This window comes from Alosa sapidissima, chromosome 8 (assembly GCF_018492685.1).
Source record: "Alosa sapidissima isolate fAloSap1 chromosome 8, fAloSap1.pri, whole genome shotgun sequence".
Classification (NCBI taxonomy): Eukaryota; Metazoa; Chordata; class Actinopteri; order Clupeiformes; family Clupeidae; genus Alosa; species Alosa sapidissima.
In genome coordinates, this window is record NC_055964.1 from 9,012,517 (window position 1) to 9,034,735 (window position 22,219).

The 22,219-nt window shown below is 43.1% G+C and overlaps 1 protein-coding gene across 2 annotated transcripts; it reads right to left on the minus strand.

The window, feature by feature from the left end:
• Nucleotides 1–208: 208 nt before the first annotated feature.
• Nucleotides 209–19,854, minus strand: LOC121715463 (calcium-binding protein 7). 2 transcript variants are annotated; one of them, XM_042101238.1, is made up of 6 exons: nt 19,451–19,854; nt 18,845–19,189; nt 5,123–5,266; nt 4,808–4,920; nt 3,886–4,036; nt 209–2,784 (listed from the first exon to the last, which is right to left on the minus strand). In XM_042101238.1, exons 2-6 carry the CDS (start codon nt 18,951–18,953, stop codon nt 2,654–2,656), a joined length of 648 nt encoding a protein of 215 aa, XP_041957172.1. In that variant the 5' UTR covers nt 18,954–19,189; nt 19,451–19,854; the 3' UTR covers nt 209–2,653. The 2 variants fall into 2 exon arrangements, with proteins under 2 accessions (XP_041957172.1, XP_041957171.1); XM_042101237.1 differs by having other exon boundaries at nt 18,845–19,854.
• Nucleotides 19,855–22,219: the final 2,365 nt, after the last annotated feature.

The following is a 22,219-nucleotide window of genomic DNA, read 5'->3' on the forward strand; positions in this document are numbered from 1 at the left end:
AGCGTGATAGCACTGTGTATTAACATGCATTTCACTGACATCTCAAAAATGTTCCAAAAACAAAACATGCCAAAACAAAAGGTATGGACGTATAATTTCACACTCAAAGACATTGGGGGCGATTTTAAATAAACTGAATAGACTTAGAGTTTGTATGTATAAATCTGAAGACACTGTTTGATATAACATTTATTTGTATGAAATACAGGTACCATACCACAGAAAGACACAATTTTGTGCACTCAAGAAACGTTTACAGGGTGAGACGAAAAATATGACTCCTTTTCCTCCATCAGAGACTTGAACCCTGAACAAGTTCATTGATTACAATGTTATGTCACTCGCAAAGAGTAAATAAAACAGTGAATGTTTGACTAGATCAAAGTTCTTGAAATGCTTTTGTTGTAAACACTGATTAGAGAATTGATAAAATGTAAAAGGTACAGTATAAGGCAAAACATTATGTCAAAGAACAACATGCCTTTGATTTTGCTTTTAAACAAAGACTGTATTGCCATAAATGATCTAATAGGGTATTATAGAAATAAATAAATAGTAAAAATAAATTTCATATTTGTCTTATTTCATATTTAGAAATGTAAAATTCATTTAAGATATACATGACTGTTAATGTCACAATGAGTAATGTTTGGTGTGCTATGAGGTTTTAAAGTGCAATAATAAAATAAACATTCCTATTTTTTCCCCAATTGTTTATGTGCAAATGCATGGATCTTTCAACAACAATATATGAAACAGTTATATAACACTGTTCAGGTTTTCACACAATCATTTATACACTTACTGGAAAAATCACAACTCCACAACTTCTGTATACCATATTGCTTCAGAGCAGTCAAAAGACTGCCAAACAATGGGTGTTCTTAGGCAGAAATCAATGTTGATACAGCTGCATTAGAACTTCGACTTCGTCAATAAAGTAATATACCAGCACTCAGACTCATTTTGAGGAGCGCACAGTAAACAAGTACTTTTCTTATTGTCTTCGGATTTTGTTGAAGCTTTGGTTGAGATTGGAACACATTGACAGGAATATGCTTTTATCCTCTACACATCTGAAGTTTTTCAGCATACAGGTGATGTTGGGTGATGCCCCCACCTGCAGACCCAAAGATCCCCTGTCAGATCACATCAGATGTTTCAGTAATTTGCTCTGATATTGCGATGCATATTTGATATAAGACCCTGGAGACATTTAGATCAATGTGCAAAAGGATTTAGCAGTGTCTTGATATGGCAGAGTATAAACAATAAACTGAATCGAGACGAGCCGAGCCGGAGGCGGGATTAAGGTATCATCTCGTCCTCCACGCATACATTTCTGTCATATAAAATGGCAGATGTTTAACGAGCTGATGAGAGCTGAACCTTGAGACTCACAGGCGCCTTTGCTCTGCTATGATGAAAACATATCCAAATCAGATGAATTATTCAAACATTTCCAATAATGTGGTGAATATATTTAAAATTAAGGGGAATAATCCACCCTGCCTCATGTTAACGTGCCCCCTAAAACAACCCTCACATTCACCCAATGATAAGGCATAACTTTTATGGAGAACATACCTGGGATTCTCTTAAATGGCCTCTGCCTGATGCGTGGTAATGAATATTTGGTGTGGGACCAATAAATGCAAATTATTATTCATTGTGTGTGCATTTACACTAACTTTTAGAATTATTAAAACTTCAGACCCATTTCAGTACTCCCTGTGTGCTGCATAGTCTGTCCTAGATGTAATTATTCTGTCCTTCCATTACGTCCTGTTTAAATGTCTGCTAACGTTATACTCTGATGCTGACACATTCTTCTCAGTGGTTTGGAATCGGTCCTTTGGCAGTGAGATGTCATGGTGTGCTCAGTGCAACAGGAAGTCCACAGTACCTCATTACGTCACTACAAATAACTACACAACATGAGCATGTCCTAAACAGCCCTTTTTGTTCATGCAGGTGGTTTGATATCTACTACATGACACATATCTCAGTTCTCTCTTTTTTTTTAAAGTTGCAACACAGGTGCTAAGCTAATTGCCTCTTTGTGAGAATACCCGCCAAACCACATTGAATTGTTCACAGTTTTTCATATTTAGTTTACATCATTTCAGCATCTTCATTGGGAAATGCTGGCAAACTTACACAAACATTACCACAGAGGGCTTATGTGTCTGAACTTTGTTCTCCAAAATAAAACGACTACTTGAAAGGTTTCATGTCTAGATTTCCAGTGTGGTACTTACTAAGAATTGCTGCTGATAACAAGGTACAAAACTTGCCATATGCAAGCCCTCCAGGGTACAGTTTGGGTATTCTGCTTAAGCTTTATGTCTACAAAATGCTTCAAAATGACGGCACATCCATGCACTTCATGCACTGAGTGGGAAGATCTCCTGTTGGGCTCCCATGCATCCTCTGCCTTGTCCAGTGCAAAGAAAGCAGAGAAGAGGAGTAAGGGGTCTGAATCACTCCACCAATTCCATCCACTGTGACCTACGGTGCACAACATTGTTGTTTTTTCCTCATTTTATCGCATCTTAAGTTGTTGTTTTTATTACTTTTTTGCTGTTTCTTTCAGTCAGGTAGATGTGATCTCATCAAAGCGTGACAGATCACTCCCATTGGTCCATTGTTTTTACTTCATGCCACTGCGCAGGACCTGATTGGCTGCGATGAGCATGACGCTGATGATAAAAGCGATGGCAAACGCACAGATCAGGCTCTTCCTCACGCATGTCTGCTTGACCTGCTGCGTGGGACTCTCAGCTGCAACAAGAGAAAGAGGGGGAGAGAGACAGAGAGAGAGAGAGAGTGAGAGAGAGACAGAGAGAGAGAGAGAGAGAGATAGTGAGAGAGAGAGAATATAAATTAGCAGAATATCTTAATACTGTCACAGATAGAAAACAGAGACTGACCCTTACCAAGTACAGGCTAAGTGACCACAAATCGGAAATCGAAAAAGGAAGACTCAGAAAATCATGGCAACCAAAAGAACACAGAATATGTGGTTACTGCATGACAGGTGAGGTCGAGACAGAGATGCACTTCCTCCTACAATGTACATCCTTCGATCAAACAAGAAACCTTTTCTTCAACAAATTTAACTCAGAAATTCCTAATTTTAATGAACTTAATGACATATCAAAATTAAAGATACTATTAGGAGAAGGAGATGAAGCATATCTTGCTGCCCAGTATGTATCAACATGCCACAATCTGAGGGACAATGAGTGACCTATATCGACAAATAAACACACACACAGACACACGCACAGACACACACATATACACACACACACACACACACACACACACACACACACACACTGCATTATACACTGCATTTTATTTTACTTTTACCTATTTATTTTATTCTTATGAAAATCTACTGACATGTATGTGTTAAGATTTATTGTATAACTGCTTTGGCAATATAAGTGAGCTTGTCATGCCAATAAAGCATTCTTGAATTGAATTGAATTGAATTGAGAGAGAGAGAGAGAGAGAGAGAGAGAGAGAGACAGCGAGACAGAGGGGAGGGAATATGTGGAGTAAAAAGACAAGCAAAACAAAATGAGGTTTCGGATCCCTGATCTGGTGAACCAGATCTCATTAAATGTGCTGCACGCGTCTGGTGATGGTGCCCAGCACTGCCATTTTGTCACAACTGCCGCGTAGACATCGCATCACGCACAAGAGGTACAAGCAGCTGAACAACATAATTATGATTAAGCCCACAACACTTTTTTTCTCTCTTTCTCTCCAGAGCAACAACTTCCTCAGAGAGAGCATAATCATGGCTCCAAATCTGACTGCCAACACTGAAAATATATGGATGACGTGCAGTAAATAGATGTGGTCCCTTACTATCTATATCCACTTGGCAGTCCTCCGGGTTCTCGATGTGACTCTCCTCAGTCATGATGATGTTCTCGATGTCTTTCATGGACAGGTGATCACAGAAGGTGTCGTACAGAAGTCTCTTCAGCTCCTCCACCGTGAGCTTCTGCATGTCACACTGAATATGAAAAAAGGGCCTGGGTGTTTATACATTTCATCATCGAAGCAATTTACGCCACATATGACCCCATGCTCACATATTACATTTCATTCCATGGTGACGTGTCTCATGGCCTGAACAAGTTTTTTTTTTATCTTCTCTTCTACCTTTGACTGTTGCATACTATTCATCTGCTGCAGTGTACCTGAATCACTGAAACTTTAATTCAAGGTCACTTTGCAGTTTGAATGCACTAGCTGTAGTCCGCCATTATTTTATATACGCTGCTTGTACTGCAGTATCAGGATATGCCCTTGTTGCCCTAATGCTCTTGTTGTCTTGATTCGTCAAGAATAATACCCCTAAATTGAATTTCACATTTACTCTTGAAACCCTTCAGGAATGGTTTTCTGCGAAAGGATGGAGATCTTTCACAAATTGTACGTCTGATGCATGTCACTGCCCCGCTGACTCTGTCTAGCACTGACAAACAATTGGACGTGATTAGGCTGAACAACACATTACAAGACAAGGTGAACTGCGATGGCTTTCCTATATTTCCTTGTTGTACAAGGACCTTGCCGTGAACCAGCTATGCAAAACAGTACCCATGCCAGGTCTATGGAATTGAGTGTTTATGCTTTGTAACTGTTGTTGTTGTGGATGATGTTGTTTCCTCTTTCTGGGAGGGACCAGCATTCCCATGCATAATTTAGCTGGCAATCTACGTTGGCACATGTGGTGTCTGTCCTTGTCAGTGATAATGAGAGGCAAGCTGATTATCATTACCTTCCAGAAGACAGAGTCGAAGTCTGTCCCATTAAACTTGTCTGGCATCCCAGCCGCTGTCAGCTTGGGACCAAGGAGGGTGACGAATTCTTCAAAGTCTACCTGGCCGTCCCCTGCGAAAGAGCGACCCGCAGGGGAAGAGAAGAAAGAGAGGGATAGGAGGGGGAGGGGAGGAAGAGAGGAGGATGAGGAGGAGGAGGTGCAACGCATAACAACAACAACAACAAAAAAAAATATTCACTTCTGCAAGGTCCAGATGTCTGGCCTTGCTCCCCCCATTCCCCACCCACCCCACCACCCCAAGCCACCACTCACCATCCATATCGAGTCTCTGGATAATGACCTCCAGTTCCACCTCGTTGGGCATATACCCCAGAGAGCGCATGGCCATGCCCAGCTCCTGCTTGGAGATGAAGCCATTCCCGTCACGATCGAACACCTTGAAGGCCTCTCGGATCTCTGTGTGGGGAGATGCGGTCAAAGTTCAGCAAGACATGGAATAATTCGCAGATGCCTCCATGAATATTGCATCAGTACATTTCAGACTCATTCTTTCAACTCGGATAACTGACAAGCAACATTAGTAATGGGTTGATTGACAATTTGATTTTGGAGGGAGATGTTGGACTGAAAAATGGGGGCGTATGCACACACACACACACACACACACACACATTGCCTTGCCACACGACTCATTGTTTCTGGCTATCTTTTGTCTGACACATTTCTATGCAGAGCTAGAGTAAGGGAAAAAAAAACTCAATCTGAATGGCTGATTGCATTCAAAAAATGAGCTCTGTTGCAACAATATCCTCTAGTATTTGAAAGCATGTGAAAACACTCTCCTTTTGGATGACTGGCTGGCCTCATTGATATGCATTGTAGATCATCATTCCGTCATTGGCAATTTTCCACCTGTCAAAGTCTTAATGTCAAATACCTAATTATGAAATATGTGGCATTCGGAAAAGTACCCGGCTATAAATCTCTCAACATGCCTACTGTACTGTACACTTCCCTGGACTGAACCGCGGTCTTGACAAGAATACACTGCAGACTCCACAGAATGCATTCATTGACTTTCGAATCCTATCCATCCATCCATACACAGAATGGCAATGCGGTGCATAGATTAATATGTAGATTGCTTTGTAGGGTATCCAAGAAAAACGGGTGAAAGGGGGAAAAATTGAACAGATGTGCTTCCCGATAAGCAGACACAGTGCTGGCGCGTTCACACTTCACATAATTGAAAATGGAAGATCAACCTCAACGCAGCATCTGCTGACAAGTTTTGCAGGCTCACTTCATTGGCCCTATCGTCTGGCTGCATTGCATATGAATTCGCCGTCTCCATGCAAGACACGCGTCTCAGTAGGCCAAAGTGATTCAGTGGCCCATCATCAGTAACTTCACTTTTGCCACACGCAACAAACGAAAAATAATGACACCATTTCAGCGCTGCGGATGTGGCATTGCACGTCATGAAAAACAACAGCAGGGGACAGCAGCAGAGAAAAAGACTGGTCAGTATATGTAAGCCACAAAGCATTTTTTTTTGTATCTGACATGCCATTTACAAAGTCCTGGCTGCCAGGAAGCTTAGTGTGGCTAAGCGCCTTCTCCGGCAGCCCCAGCATTGATCATCTCACCCGTGGCTGCCAGAGATACTGAGGGCCTCCAGATACCGATTTCTCTTCACCAGCTGGGCTCCCTTTTGTTTATACAATAACAGTGCTCCCCTATCTGCCGCAGCGCAACCTCCATCTGTCTGCTTCACAAAGCAGCTTTCGCATAAAAAAACCCTCCTCCCTCACTCCAGGAAGGAAAGGTGTTTGAAAAAAAGGGGGGGAAAGAGAAACACTGAGATTTTTTTCTCTGTTAAACAAAGTGACGAGGGAAACTTTTAATTTTTTTTTTTTTTCTTTCAGATAATGTGGTATGCAATGACATGTAGGCCTGAGTACTGATGCGTTACCTAGGAGACAATGATAAAAATAAAAAAATAAAAACTCAGCGAATCAGTCTGGCCATTACCTAACAACGATTAGGTTATTCTCACACTACGGCTAATTTACAAAGACACCAAAGTCGTCGTCAAGCCTCTAACTGAACTTTGAACATAACCCCTTTTTAGATAAAGCACATCAATGTGCACAACAGTCTTGAAATCCTCCAGGGGAAAAATACTACAAAGTCGTTCAAAGATAAAGGTGTAGATGCAAACCAAATTAACTTCAGTTCCTCCTCTTCAAAGGAGCCCATTTAATCCTCTTCCAAGTACTCCATAAATCCCTTTGAGACCACATGGTCAGGTAATGTTTTAAAAACCTACCCACTGATATGCCATTTAAGTCATTTATATTTCATTCAACAGATACATTCTTCCCATGGCAGTGTTCTGCACTGCTTAAAACCAGACTCCAACATGTCTATTCACCAACCAGCTTCCGCGATCAAAATAGCAACCAGTGCCATGAAATCAGATACCTCCATGTTTTCAGAATTAGCGCATTTCTGAAACTATTTTCGACACTAAAGCACAAAATAAAAGGGGAACCCTCATTAGCAAAGACATAGAGTACGCCTGGGGCTCGGGACTGGAGAACTGACGTTAACAGACATTAAATGGCTCTCGATTGATTTATGGGTGTTTCTGTGCCATCGTTCACATCCTCTCATCTAAGCTCTGTGGGAACGGTTCCCCATTGTGGGTCCAGACGAGCCCAAAGCTAAAAACAGTCATATTTCAGACAGTGACATTTTCTTTGATATCTAAAGGTGCAGTTGAACTTCAAACACAGCCTCCTTTACTAGTCCCCATGAGAGCCGATGGAGGATGAAACAGAGTTTAGATGTTGGGCTTCAGAACGTTGCACGTCAGGTTAAGGCTCGATCACAGAGCGCTCGAAGCAATCATGCTCTAAGCCTGTGGAATACAGATAGAGGCCCTCTGTGTTAAATCATGAGTGATAGATCTCTAGAGAAGATTAGGTGGATTGAGGTGGAAAAGATTGGAAAAATCTTTCCAAATGTTAAAAAAAAACACCCACCACATACAGAGAAAAATCATAGAAAAACATGCAACCAACAGTAAAAAACCTACTTATACCAATATGCTATATGCCTCAGCTAAACATTCACGTCTAAATATAGATGTAAGGTTGTTTCTGCATGTGGTCTTTTTCTTATTACTCACTCTGGGAGATAGAGATGGTGGGCATGACCCTCCCCAAAGCCTGAGCACTGCTGCGGAGCTCGCTTAGTCTCTCTCTCTCACACACACACACACACACACACACACACACACACACACACACACACACACACAAACTCATAGATCTGTCATAGTGGCCCAGTAATTGCAGCAAAGCTACTCTTTATGTAATAGACTGAAAAAATCAATGCCACCAAAACATCACTGACTGAGTGAGTGAGTGAATGAGTAAGTGAGTGAGTGTGTCAGTTTGTATACGTCTGTGTGTGTGTGTGTGTGTGTGTGTGTGTGTGTGTGTGTGTGTGTGTGTGTGTTTGTGTGTGGCAGGGTGAGTAGATATTTGGTGTGTGTGACTGTATTTAGTGCCTGTGTGTGTGTGTGCATGTGTGTATATGTTTGCTCTGTGTGATCATTTGTAAAGCATTAGACTGTGCATCCAAGCAGCGTGTCGGTGTGTCGGTGTGTATGCCTCCGTAGCACCGCTCTGAGGACTATTTTTAAACATGTGTGGCAGCCCTAATCCATCTTCTGCTGGAGAAGGGGGGCCTCCATGAGAGCCCCATCAGATCTGAATATTACAGTAACCGCGTTTTAACAAGGCTCTAGAGTATTTGGCTGGGCTTTAACTACGGGGAGCCCGCCAAGGCTCCGGAGGGGAACTCATTTTCTTCATTATTCTTATTTTAAACACGGGGCCTTTTTACCCAAATGGCACCTAAATCACACGAAGAGCATGAGCCACAGTAAATTGCCCCTGTCCGCTCCTCTGGTTCTGTGGTGATGGCAAATATGTAGAAGGTGCATTAAGCACAGGAATAATCTTGCTTTGGGTCCGTGGTGATGGCGAATATGTAGAAGGTGCACTAAGCACAGAGGTAATCTTGTTTTGGCGCCAGGCAATTTGTCAAGTTTTCTTTTTTTATTCTCCGGCACATTCATTCCTATTCATTCTTGACCTACAGAGATGACTGCAGACACACAAACACACTGAAAATGTGTATGTGGGACAGTAGAGCCTCCCAAAAAAATTCTGAAAGTTAGAGACTATGTCTCTTATAATAGATAGTAGGCCTATTATTATGACTATCGTGAAACTTTACTTGGATGACCACCTTGAAGGTTGGAATAAAATACCACCTGTCTGGATACCAAAGATCTTCGAACAAAACAAGCAAGGTGAACCAAAAGCATCCTTAGACAGTCTCATGCAGGTAAGTTACATCTGATTTAGACCAGGTGTTTAGCGTCTCCGTTTTGGAATTGGCATGTTGGCATATTACCAAACTAACAGAACTCTCTCAATTTCCTCTTCACTTCATTATGAGTAGAAATGTACGGCTACATTCTATCCCCCCCCCTCCCTCACACAAACACACACACACACACACCCCTTCACCCCCCCCCTCCCTCACACAAACACACACACACACCCCTTCACCACCCTCACACACACACACACACCCCTTCACCACCCTCACTGCCTCACACAAACACACACACACACACACACCCCTTCACCACCCTCACTGCCTCACACAAACACACACACACACACCCCTTCACCACCCTCACTGCCTCACACAAACACACACACACACACACACACCCCTTCACCACCCTCACTGCCTCACACAAACACACACACACACACACACACACCCCTTCACCACCCTCACTGCCTCACACAAACACACACACACACACACACCCCTTCACCACCCTCACTGCCTCACACAAACACACACACACACACACACCCCTTCACCACCCTCACTGCCTCACACAAACACACACACACACACACACCCCTTCACCACCCTCACTCAGGATAACTTCTCGGCTGCGCTGGTTCTGGTCTGTTACCCACCCCCCCACCCCCCCACCAGTGGAGTATGTGTGTGCCCCAGGTGCACCAACCTTTCTCGAGAGGGAAAGCAGAGATATGCTTGATCGGTAACGCACCCTCACCCCATGTCAACTGCCTGCCACAACAATAAACAGAATTGTTACCATCTGACCCTATGGATTTTTAATGCTTTCTGTTCGATGGCTTTTTTTTTTTTTCAATTTAAATGTGGAACATTTACACCTCTTGGCTATATCGCCGCCCTCCTATCCCGCACCCTATTGTTCTCTGTGACAGGCGCTGCTGAGGATGTGAATGTCGAGTGTATGCTTAAGCGCTCCAAAAATTGAAAAAGGCGAGAGACCCCTTTGTCAGTTCACTGCTGGGTAATTATACAGGGACAGAACTTCGTCTGAAGTCGAAGGCTTCTGTCTGCTGTCATTGTTCGGGACACACAAAAGGGCTTTTGGTATTTAGACTGGCATTTGGGAGACACATGGCATTGAATATTACGGGACGGGGAGTTGGAGAAACAGTGCAGACACTGTTCATAACTTTGACTAGTGAGTGGCTTTTTGAAGGGGGGGGGTCATCATTTCTGTCTACAGTTTCAAGTAGGAAACAAGGTTTTTGCAAGCTGAATCTCTGCAACTTGACACCGAGCCAAGAGCAGCATTCTGCCAGCAGCACTAGGTTTTCTCACGGCTACCAATCGCCGTGACGATGCCGAGTTGCGCTCCATTGCCATGGAAGCATATGCTTTCAAAGAGCTCGCGTTTGACCTCGCGAAAAAACACACCGACGCAACGCCCACTCTCTGGGGCCGGACATACCTTCTGCGGATAAATACAGCAGCACTAGGCAGCAGCCGACTGCATCCACACACACACACAGAGAAGCACTCCGCAAAACCGTGCAAGGCAGCCACTTACTGTTCCATTACATATCTGGGAGTTTATAAAAAGAGAAATGCATGCATGTCCACCCCTCTCCTCCACCACCACCACCACCCACCACTCACCCCATATCCCTCAGTGTAATTGCCATAATTTCACACTTTTAGTACATCCTCGGCCTGAGGGGCATATGGGCATTTCAAGAAATGAAATTTCTGAGTGCAGCTGGCTGCACAGGTAGCAAAACAGTGGGACTCTCCATGTAATGATATTGAAGCCTACGTGGCCTTTAGCTCGTTAAGAGCATTAACTCGGGCACTGGATCTCACAGATCTCTGCCTACATTCCAGTTCTATTTTGCTCTTCACCTCACCTGTGCAATCTTTCATAGCATTTGATTGCATTTCACCCTCTATCATAGATTTAGCAGGCAGGCCTACATTGGAACAGTACACAGCACACATCTGTGTGTCAGCAGGCCTACTATGAATGCATGGATTATGGAGAATTTAGCGGATTAATCAGCAGTTACCAAGCAAATATGACTAACTCTACCGTACATTAGTTAGCAATTATGTGTAAATTCGACATGCACCTTAAGAGTATTTGTCTACATCCGACTTCTTAACCAACAGAGATGCTACATCCTCAGTCAGAATGATACAGTGTGATTAGTGAAGATGTCTGGGAGGCAACACAATTGTAATCCCATTATGGCTGACGGATGGTTGGCACTGCATGCTTTAGACCTGGATGACACAGGAAACATGGATATATGCCAATAATTGGATGTACATTTAAATCAGGCCAGTTGTATGTCCTATGTACAACACCACACAAGTCTAGAGCATAATAATTATTCATCTAATCACTGCTTTTACCCTGGTGAACTCACTCTACTCTATATTTGCGCTCAGGTAATAATAGAGAATGACGCAATGATACAATGTGAACAGAGAATAATAGCCACAATAGTGTGCAAACACCGGTTTGATTTTCTTTCATGTTTTCTTCAGGGTGGGCTGGCTGGGGAGTGCTGTCACATTGAGGAATATGGAAAGAATATACGTGGCACTGTGTGTGGTGGTTGCCTGAGCAAACAGAGAAAGGCTCACTTGTGACAGCTGACAAGCCTTGTGTGAGTCACCGCACACATGAGAGGATTGGTGCCTCCATCTTATTACCGTAATGACTTCCTGCGCGCACTGCATCACACTTCTTCTTTTTCTTTTGTGTGTGTGTGAGAGGTGTGTGTGTGTGTGTGAGAGGTGTGTGTGTGTGTGTGTGTGTGTGTGTGTTAGGGGGGAGGGGGTGGAAAGATGACAAGCCTCTTGGTTCTGATGAGGGAGCCAGACATATTCTTTGGCAAGGACAGAGAGAGTCTTTTGTAGCTGACAGGCCAGCTAACCAGGAGCTCTGTGACTCCCTAGAAAGCTCGGCGCTGTTCCATCTGAGGGCTTCTGATGTATTTTACCTGATATCTTTAATATGTCACCTGATGCATATGAGTCATGGCTTATGGCTAAGCAGGTCTCTTATGGATAATGCATAAAATGATTATGTATCCTTATTGTACAAGCAGTGAACAACTGCCTATATACATTTCCATGCCCGCATCTAAATCTGTATTAAGGTATTATAGCATACATTATGTAAGCCTTGACACCCCATAATACTGCTGATGGGAAAGGCATCGCCATGGCTTGGCAGACAGATGTGAGGAGAGAGAGATGGCAGCTCCTCCTGTGACCTCCACTACTATCATCTGCAAACAGATGGCCCACAAGTGTTGATGGATAAGTGGATCGGACACGTACTTCGGGGGTTAATAGGACATGGCCGACGGGCTCCTCAGAAGTACAACAAGTGACGGTTGTCTTTGCTTTTGGTGAGGTTTACAAATGTAGTCTGTGGCTTGTGAGTTGGCTGTCAGTCTGCTCCGTAGGGGCCAGATTTGATGTATATTTGATGTACAGCAGCAAATCTTTCTCTGTCATTATACATGTGTTGGTGAAAAGCCAGTGATTGAACAACAATTACCCAGTCTGAATATCAATATAGACATTCCAGCATGATTTCCCTTCTGCCCATATACATAATATCTATAGTTTTTTTAATCAGTTGTGACATGAGTAGCAAAACAGCTGTGAGTTAAAAAATGACATTGTCATATTCTTCTCTTGTTAAGAGTAGGGTGAATGTCACTGATGATATCCTAGAAATTCATATTCAAAATGAATCTCAAATTCTCAAATTATTAAATAAAAGCAGTATGCTTAAACAAGCAGCTGACTAATCAAACCTATTTTTCAGACATCCATTTTGTTTAGAAGTTTGTAAGACAAAACCTCTTTGTTTGATTTAAGCCTGCTTCAATATTTTTCTTTCCTTGTTTGCTTTGAGTTTACCATCTGATAGCAAGTGTTCCACAGATGGTGAGACAGACAGACAGACAGACAGGCAGACAGACAGACAGGCAGATAAGATGAATGATAAATTGATGATGTATGATGATGAAAATTCCCTCAAGCGGAAGGAACCATTAAGCACAAAGTCATTTAAGACATATGTTAGAAAATAATACATACAGTGTAAGGATTTACAGTTTACCCTGTCTAAGAACATCATGTCCCACATGGTGATCTTATCCATATAACACTCAAAGGTCTATGCTATCGTCTCATCCAAGGCCTGGAAGCAACTTGAAGTATGAATGTAAGCAAACAATTGTAAATTGGGTTTGGGAGGTAACCCATCCAGGTTAAAGTGGAGATTTAATTATCATACAGAACAACACAAGGTGACCAGACCTGTTTGCTTTGGAAGCCTAGTTCATTTACATTTAGAGTGTAGGAGGGACTTTGGAACAAGATATAGAACAAGAATTTGAGAAGCTCTGGGTTCACTCATCATGATTGGTGCCCGGTAATACGTCTCACGTGTTTTCGTGATTGCTTTTTATTGGAATAAAGATTGAAGCTGCATTAACCGAAGAATCATCCTTTTTCCTATGAATACACCTTGTGTTTTTCTTACATACAGCATAAGACCGTCTAAACAGTCAGACGCCGAGGTACCCGATAGACGTTCTAATTACAGAGAAGTGTGGAGAAATGATATGCATGAAATCCTGCTGAGATGGCTGTATGGACAAACTTCACAGAGAGGGAAAGCTACAGCACATACTCTACAGAGGAGAACGGAGATTTGGAAATGCTGCAAATCTATCTCCCCCTCATCAACTTATTCAGCATACGCCCTCACCTTGTACACACACAGGCAGATGTGTGGAGGAGTAATGATTACCAAAGAAGGTGGGAGTGCAAGTGAAAACCTGCTGGGGGTGAACTCAGGAGTCCATAGAGAAGCACATGTTGTTTGTTAAAGCATTTAAGTACCGGTATTTAAACATTGACATCGGTAGACATAGACAGATCACCACAATATCATTATGAATAAAGCGTGAATTTGAGACCAAATTTTAGTGGTGCCGCATACAGTAGACTGGTAGCGTAGAAAGCGAAATCATGAGAGGTGGTTGGTTCAGAGACAGGAGTGTGTGAGTGACAGCTTGACTGGGGGTTTGTGATAGAGTAAACCAGATGTGTGAGACTGGCAGTCTATTGTCTTGCTATGGTCAAGTTTCTGTTGTCACTTTGGGTTTGTGGCTCTCTTTCCCAAAAACATCTGCATTATCTGTCTGATGGTTTAAACAGGTTGACAGGGAAATGGCTGCCTTCCCAGATTTCCTTGACATGCCTGTGCCTTCGACCCATATTTGTTCCAGGAAACTTTTTAACTAAGTAAGTAGCATCCTCACTCAAGCTAGCAACTCCCCCATAGTGCATGGTGCCTATAAATTAAATATTAGTGACACGGGTGTTAAGGTGACTTTCAGCCCAGGGAGGCGTAGGGATTCCGCCCTAACCGAATAAAAGAGAGAGAGAATGCAATCAACTGCAGATATTGCCTCTGACCTGCTTTTTTTTCTTTCAGGAGCCATTGAAGCGCGACCGTCGCACGGCTCCCCACCGTGACTCGTCTGGTAATTGAAAACCCGAGTCTCGTCGGCGGGTTTCATCAGTGGCCCGTCCCTCTCACCAGTCGCTCATCGCCACCGCCACCCAACCTGACCTGACACCACTCAATAGCCGCCCTCCGCATAGCCTGCTAGAGGCAATTTGTCCTTTAACAAAAAGACCACTCCAATCAGCCATAAGTGCTCAGCTGATGTGCATACTGAACAAACTATTCAGTCATAATTAATTTTAATTAAGCAGCTGGTTAATCAGTATTTAAGCATGGCTTGTGGAGAGGTATACAGGTTGTCTTTTGACTGCAAGGTGTGTATACTGTAGATTAGCATTCCAGCACCATTGAAACTGAAGGCTTTTTCACTGAAGCACAAACAAATAAGTTATATTTTGTTTTGTGAGAATTGCCAAGACAACTGTGTGAGGTAATGGGTTTAGGTTTGGTTGGAGGCAGCAGGAATGGAAAGCGGCAGGAAGACATTTCCTCTCTTGTCTTTCTTTCCTTCTTTCTTTTTTTTTTTTGGAGATTATAGAGAGCTGCCAATTCGTGGAAGCCGAATGTAGTCTGTTCCTGGAATAGAAAAATTCCGCAGAGGAAAAAAGTATCTGATGCACCAGAAGTTACCACTGGCATGAAACAAAGACATCTCTCTCTTGCACTATGCAACTATCTGCTGTCTCTTGTACTCTTTCTCTACTTCTCTCGCTACTGTAGGAAGCATTCTGCCGTCTGCTCTAAGACAGAAAACTCTGCTGTGTGGACAGAGGGGAGAGGAGAGGACTTGTGATGGCAGCACAAGTGTGTGCAGTATCAGGCTTCCGAGCATGAATCACACACTAGGCTTCCACATCACACACAAGCTGCAGAATCCCTTATCACAGACAAAGCACTGAAGGAAAGGCAGGAATGGAAGAGACTGATGTCCAGTGCAAACACACCAATGCTAGCACCAGGCTTTGTGTGCGTGTGTGTATATGTTTCTATGTATGTATGTGTGTGTGTGTGTGTGTGTGTGTGTGTGTGTGTGTCTGACTCCCAAGCGCTGACTAGGTAACGTTTGCATGCCTTCACGTCTCAGTAAGTACTAGATTAGATGCAGCCGCAAAAAGCATGTCAGGGACAATGCTGCTGGCTCACTCCAAACGGCACCAGCACGGCCCATAGTCCACAGTGTGCCACCAATGGGAACTGAAAGCAAGCCGCTCCAAATTCAATCAGCTCTGTACACATCTCTTTCTGGCCAGCGTTTTAATTGAATTCACAACAAGCCAATCTGATTGTGGCCCTGTGCCAACTCCAGTGCTGTCTACACACACTGAATTTGAGTTGACTGTTAATAATCCTACAGAAGGAAATGTCATACAGGTGCCAGTGCATTATAACCAGAGCAATAAAGTCAGTAAAGTATGGCCAAGGTCTAGGCATAACTCAACAGTTGAGAGGACAGCCATGTGATAATCTACAGACACGCATCATGCATACAGTATATATCTTACATATACAGTATGTCAGAGAACTCTTACATGCTTTGAAGGCACTACTGACGTCTTGACTGTCATCTAGTAAGGACTGTCAGAAAAGCCTGTGCTTATTAGCATCTTTTCCAGGTGATTGGGGACAGGTATTTTTAAAATGTAGGTTGACATTACAGTAAGCCTGAGTGTGCCAGCTTTGGTGATTCATTTATTGCTGGCTGTATAATACGAGAGACTGACATGGAATGTGCTTGCACTCAAGGTTTAGAAATACCTGAGAGACGCCATGTTTTTACCTCATCGACTACAGAATGAGGATAGGGCTGAGACAGAGATGAGGGGATGAGTGGAGAGACTGAGAAACATCAGGACACAGGGAGGGGCATGCTTTGCTATGTGTGAGCACGGAAAGATAATCATCGTTTTTGTCATACAAAACAATGTTTGACTTAGAAGAAGAGGATCTGAAACCGCTCAACAAATCTGATGCAAATTTATGCTGCATAAAATTTATGCTGCAACAAAATTCGAGCTAAACTGTGTGCCCTGTGTGTGTGTGTGTGTGTGTGTGTGTGTGTGTGTGTGTGTGTGTGTGTGTGGTGTGTGTGTGTGTGTGTGTGTGTGTGTGGTGTGTGTGTGTGTGTGTGTGTGTGCGTGCGTGCGTGTGTGTGTGTACATTTGTGTTAGGCATCGATGCTGAGGGAAAAAAGAAGGTCCTATGGATTCAGTCAAATTTGTCTTTTAAATTTTGTAAAAAAAAAAATGCATGGGGTTGATACCTTAGAAGAGGTGATAGAATTTTAAATTACTTGATTACACCAAAATTGCATTTCTGTCACACTCCGTGAAGGTAAATAGAGACACATGTGTATGCAGACATTATGTCTCTGCTTATATGGTATTCCAGCAAATGTATACTTAAGGACACAATAGTAAACTGGTGCTAAATCAATTTCTCACTCTGAGATTGTGTACACACACACACACACACACACACAAACACATACACACACACACAAACACACACACATACACATACACAAACAAATACAGAAAAACAAAGAGGAAGACAGACGAGTACAAACACAACAGGAAAAAGACTAAGCCTTCCCCAGTGTGGAGGAGAGGACAAAGCGGACATAATGCGTCGGGACAGCTGCTTGTAGTGGTCAGGAAATCTCTTTTGGTCAGTGAATGATCCTGCACATCAGAGACCCATTTCAAAGGAACAACAGGCCACTGGTTACCCTAATAAAAGTATGTACCATGTCATATGTCTTCTCCACTGCTATAATTAGATAAATGAAATATCAGACAAAGAATGTCTTAGATACAGTATATAAAACCTTATTGGGGTCTTGGTATTTGGGATCATTGCTCTATTTGGTATCAGGTGCAGAGTCGAATCAGTGCTGGACCCATTAGAGGACTCCATTATGGTTGTGACAGAAGCCATATGGTGTACCAGGGGAAATTGGTTGTGCAAAAAAATGGTCGGTGGGCCAGAATGTTTTTCTTTTCTGAGAAGCAAATTATAAACTAAGAATTAAGTATCAAGACAAACCACTATATTTTCCCTGACAGAGTACAAGCATACCCCTCACACCTGATTTACCTTTGAATCAGGTGTATCAGGTGTGAATCAGTAAATTCTCATAAGTTTTGACAATGATGTACCAGAGACATGCTTTTGTGTACACTCACAATCAACTCTGAGCCTTTCACACTGCTTTTCACACACTCCAGGGTGGATTTTTTAATATATATATATGTATATATATTTGACAGAAAATTCTCAGTCAAAAACTGTCTTGTGTGCATTAAACTTTTCTGTCAAATACAATCAGGCCACTCATTGAAGAACGAAAATCAGCACTCCCCAGTGTGTGCATATGAAACACTAACAGAGAGAGGGATATACCTACATTTACAAACTAAATCATAAACGCATGTCATATTCACAGTAACACCAAAGGGGCTCATGCATCTATTGTCTTGTTATATCATATGTTGATAATATTGATAATGAAGATTGCACAGTGTAACCTAAACACTGAAATCCAATCTGGCAATCCTCTATGTGCGTCAAACTACATCTCTTATTAAGGTGCTTATAACACACCTGAATTTGAATAAAATGAATATTCTACAACCTGGAGGCTGGGAAGAGTTTTAGAACATGTTTTTTGACTATAATTCGCTGATGTTTATTATGTCAGATGTGGGCAGAAACGTCGACAGTGAAAGACAACCAAACCAGTGCTGACAAATGGTGCTGTCCGTGGTGCTGAAATGAGACCGTTTTAGTGAACCGCGGCTCTGTCTATGAGTCATTTATGCGAGCGTGGAGAGAGGAAGTTATCTGTGGGTTGATGCACATGATGCGTGTGTTTGAAAGCTTAGTGATACACACACTGTCATGAAATATGCCATTATGAGCATTAACAGGTGTTCCGTTGGCCGCTACGGGGGCCTGTCCGTCTTGAATGACTTGTCCGTATGTAAAGACACTGGTATGGTATCTCAAGGCAGAGTAATACACGGTGTCGAAAAGACACCTGTACTCACCCTCGACCTCATCTTCTGGCAGGTTCACTGGTCCGCCGTAGTTCAAAATATCTGGAATTGTGCAAATTCCCCGGTACATCAAAGTGGAGGTGACGGCATGCATAGGCATGACTGCGTTGTAGAGGCTAGGCTGGTACCTAGATCTTCATATATGGCTTAAAGCTCGGATACCAACTTTCTCCTACTTTCCTTGTGGTGGCGGAGGTTTACGTCCATTTAACAACCTGCAGAGGGTCCAGTCCTCGTGCATAGGAAAAGGTTTTATCCAGAAGAACGGGTTGCGTTGAACACCACCAGTTGTCCTCCGTTAAGTATTTCCCGCCTCAATGTATGCACCTGCAACGTCTAGAGTACACCGGCGTAAATAAACTTGAGCTCTGGGTAAGGTTAGCGTCGGCTCTTGATGGATCTCTAATACGTTGCCATTGCTTAATGTCTGTAACTTTTCCGCTAAAAGAAACGATAGCAAATTTATCAAATTCAGATTACTTCTGTGGTGACAGGCGAAAACCCATTAACAAGCCTGGATCGATCCTAGACGACAATAAACAGGAGATAATTAGAAAGTATACATTTTAACACTCCACCAGAGAGCGTACATCATACCTTACAATCGGCCATTCAAGCGGTCCATATCTATTTAATTAGCAAAAGACGGTTTCATCGATAATTTCCTGGTGATTTCGTTGAAAAAGAACATCAATGTTGGAGGTGCGTTGCTCAGTTTTCCTGGTCAGTGATATGTGTCCTTTCTCTTTCCAAAATGTATTGGATTATAAAGTGAAAATTCGTTGTTTATACTATAAAATAAATAAGCACAGAAGCCAGTGGTCGTGAAAAACACTATTAAACTTTTCTTCTGATTATGACAGTCTTCGGCGATTAAGGGAAAAAAACGGCGGAATTGCTTCAATGATCTTCACGGCAATGGTTTGAATGCACTGGGGCACAGACTGATGCGCACAGGCGCGTCTCCAGTCAGGGTATTTCCTCTAGTTTCCTCGTCTCCCTTTCTCAGGGACTGTTGCTGGTGTGTGTGCTGGACTCTCTCTCTCTCTCTCTCTCTCTGTTGCTCTCTCGCCACCTCCATTCATACTCATTCTTATTCCTCTCAGCGCACGTTACAAAGCCTTGTCTTGCGTGCAGCCTGTGGCGACACGTGCTCCCATGGCACCTCGTAGCTACACTATATGAGGCAAAGTGATTAATGATCTCGCAACATACTATGGATGATTTCCCCCTCGGCATCTGATATAAAAAAAAATGTCTCGTCCCAAATGCCACAACACGTGCATATTCATTGTGTGGGGTCTGAAGGTAAAGTCGCGCCATTTAACCCTTTAGTATAATATGATTCATGTGCAGTTGTATGAATAACGATAAGATAGGCTATGAGTAATATAAGCAATAACTGACCAACACTAGGGTCATCAGTACCTTCAGACAAATTTGATCTGACAAGGACATTTGTACCATTCAACACATTGGATGGGAGAGAATCAATACTGCCTGTTGGGAAGACTAACTGTTTGAGTTATTGTGGTATGCTGTATTTGGAGCCACATTAGCAGCCTCCACCTGCAAATCATTTCAATTGGCAGTAGACACGCGCAGCAAACGTTAGTAAGTCAGAGCGCATGTGTGTCACTGCAGCAGTTTCTTGATATGGAATTACAATACAGTGCACAAAGGCAGGCATTTTCCTCCTCTCTTGGCCCAACCTGTATGGTATCCCACAGAGGGGAGAGGGGCACACTGCGGAGGAGGAGTGCTATTTAGGTGGTGTTTTGCTGCAGATCAGGTGCAGCTGTGTTTATAAATATGTGTGTGTGTGTGTGTGTGTGTGTGTGTGTGTGTGTGTTAGACAGGGGGTGGGGTGGTGTTGCTCATGTGGTGTGCAAGGGGTAGGGGGTGGTTTGGGAGGTTTGAGGGAGGCAGGGAGGATATCTCCCCAGTGTCATTTCACCTGTCTGTGAGTCTTAAAGGAGGAGGAGAGGCTTCGTTGTCCACCTGCCATCAGGGGCAGGCTGTCTCCCGCCACTGCACCCGAGGCACGCTTACTGCCCCGCAGTTCCATTCTACTGACAGCCTGCTGAGAGAGAGGAGAAGAAAGAGAGAGAGAGAGAGAGAGAGACTGGGGATGCGGAGAGGAGTGAGAAAGAGAGAGGAGGGGAGGAAAGAAAGGACAAATGATAAGAGAACAAAAAAGGATGGAAGGAGGAGAAAGTAGAAAGGGTAAACAGAAAAAGATAAGACCATGCGCAGACAGAAAGAGTAGAAAAAAGAACAAATAAAACAGATGATGGGGGGAATAGAAAAGATTGCATGAAAGGAGAGAGGAGGGCAGGTGAAGAGGTAAGGGTGGATGAGAAGGGAAGTAAAGGAGGATGGTAAAGACCAGTACAACTGCAGGAGAGAGAAGACGGAGAGGAAAGTACTGGAGGAAGGGGAGGGGGAGAGAGGAGAGGGAGGAGAGTGGAGTGGGGGGTGGAGAGACAGAAAAGTTGAAGAGAACAAGTAAAGATGTAAAGAACAGGACAGATGGCAGGAAACAGAGTGGAGAGAGAGGGGGAAAGAGAGAGAGGGTGGAGAGAGAGGGGGGAGAGAGAGAAAGTAGAAAAAAGGAAGGAGGGAAAATAAGTGACAGAGGCTTTTAGCTCCTCTACGTGATGCTGCAATAAGAGCTTGACAGCGCCAATTGAGCTATTTAGCTGTGGATCTGCTCTCCTGAGCTCATGTGAGTGGCTTATCAAAGGCCTCTCTGCACTGTTGTTGCTGCGTTTTTACACGGTCACTCTTGCAAAGCCTGATACAGTGCTCCCTTATCTTAATCCACCCTGTACTACTATAAGCTGACAAATTGAAAGCTGTTTACCATCTCTACTATACTCAAGCTCCACTACCTACCCCCTCTCCTATTCTTCTACTTACTTCTTTTGACACTCGTCATAGACACAGTCATAACATATTATTCATTCAAGGGATCTTGCGCTGAAGTGACAGCCTTAAAAAACAAGTTTTCATGGTGACTGAACCCACAATCAAGTTCACTATATATTTATGGAAACATTCAGTCCTCTCCAGTGGGTGATTTTTAAAAAGACTTTAAAAGGATTAGTTCTGAATGCAGTTTTCTGGTTTCAAGTTCGCATTGATTTCTGCACACCACAGCTTCTCTTTGAGAGGGCTGAAAATAATTTGTGTCCTGTGGAAAAGGCAATAGATCAAGTTATTCCTCGTCCTCAAACAAAAAAAAACACCGGCAGCCCTCCTCAGCAGGGGAGACACTTAAAAGGTCAGTTTTTTGTTTACCACTTTCCCGTTTCACTGTCAATACCGCTCTGCGGTATACACACAGCTAAAACAGTCCTCAGA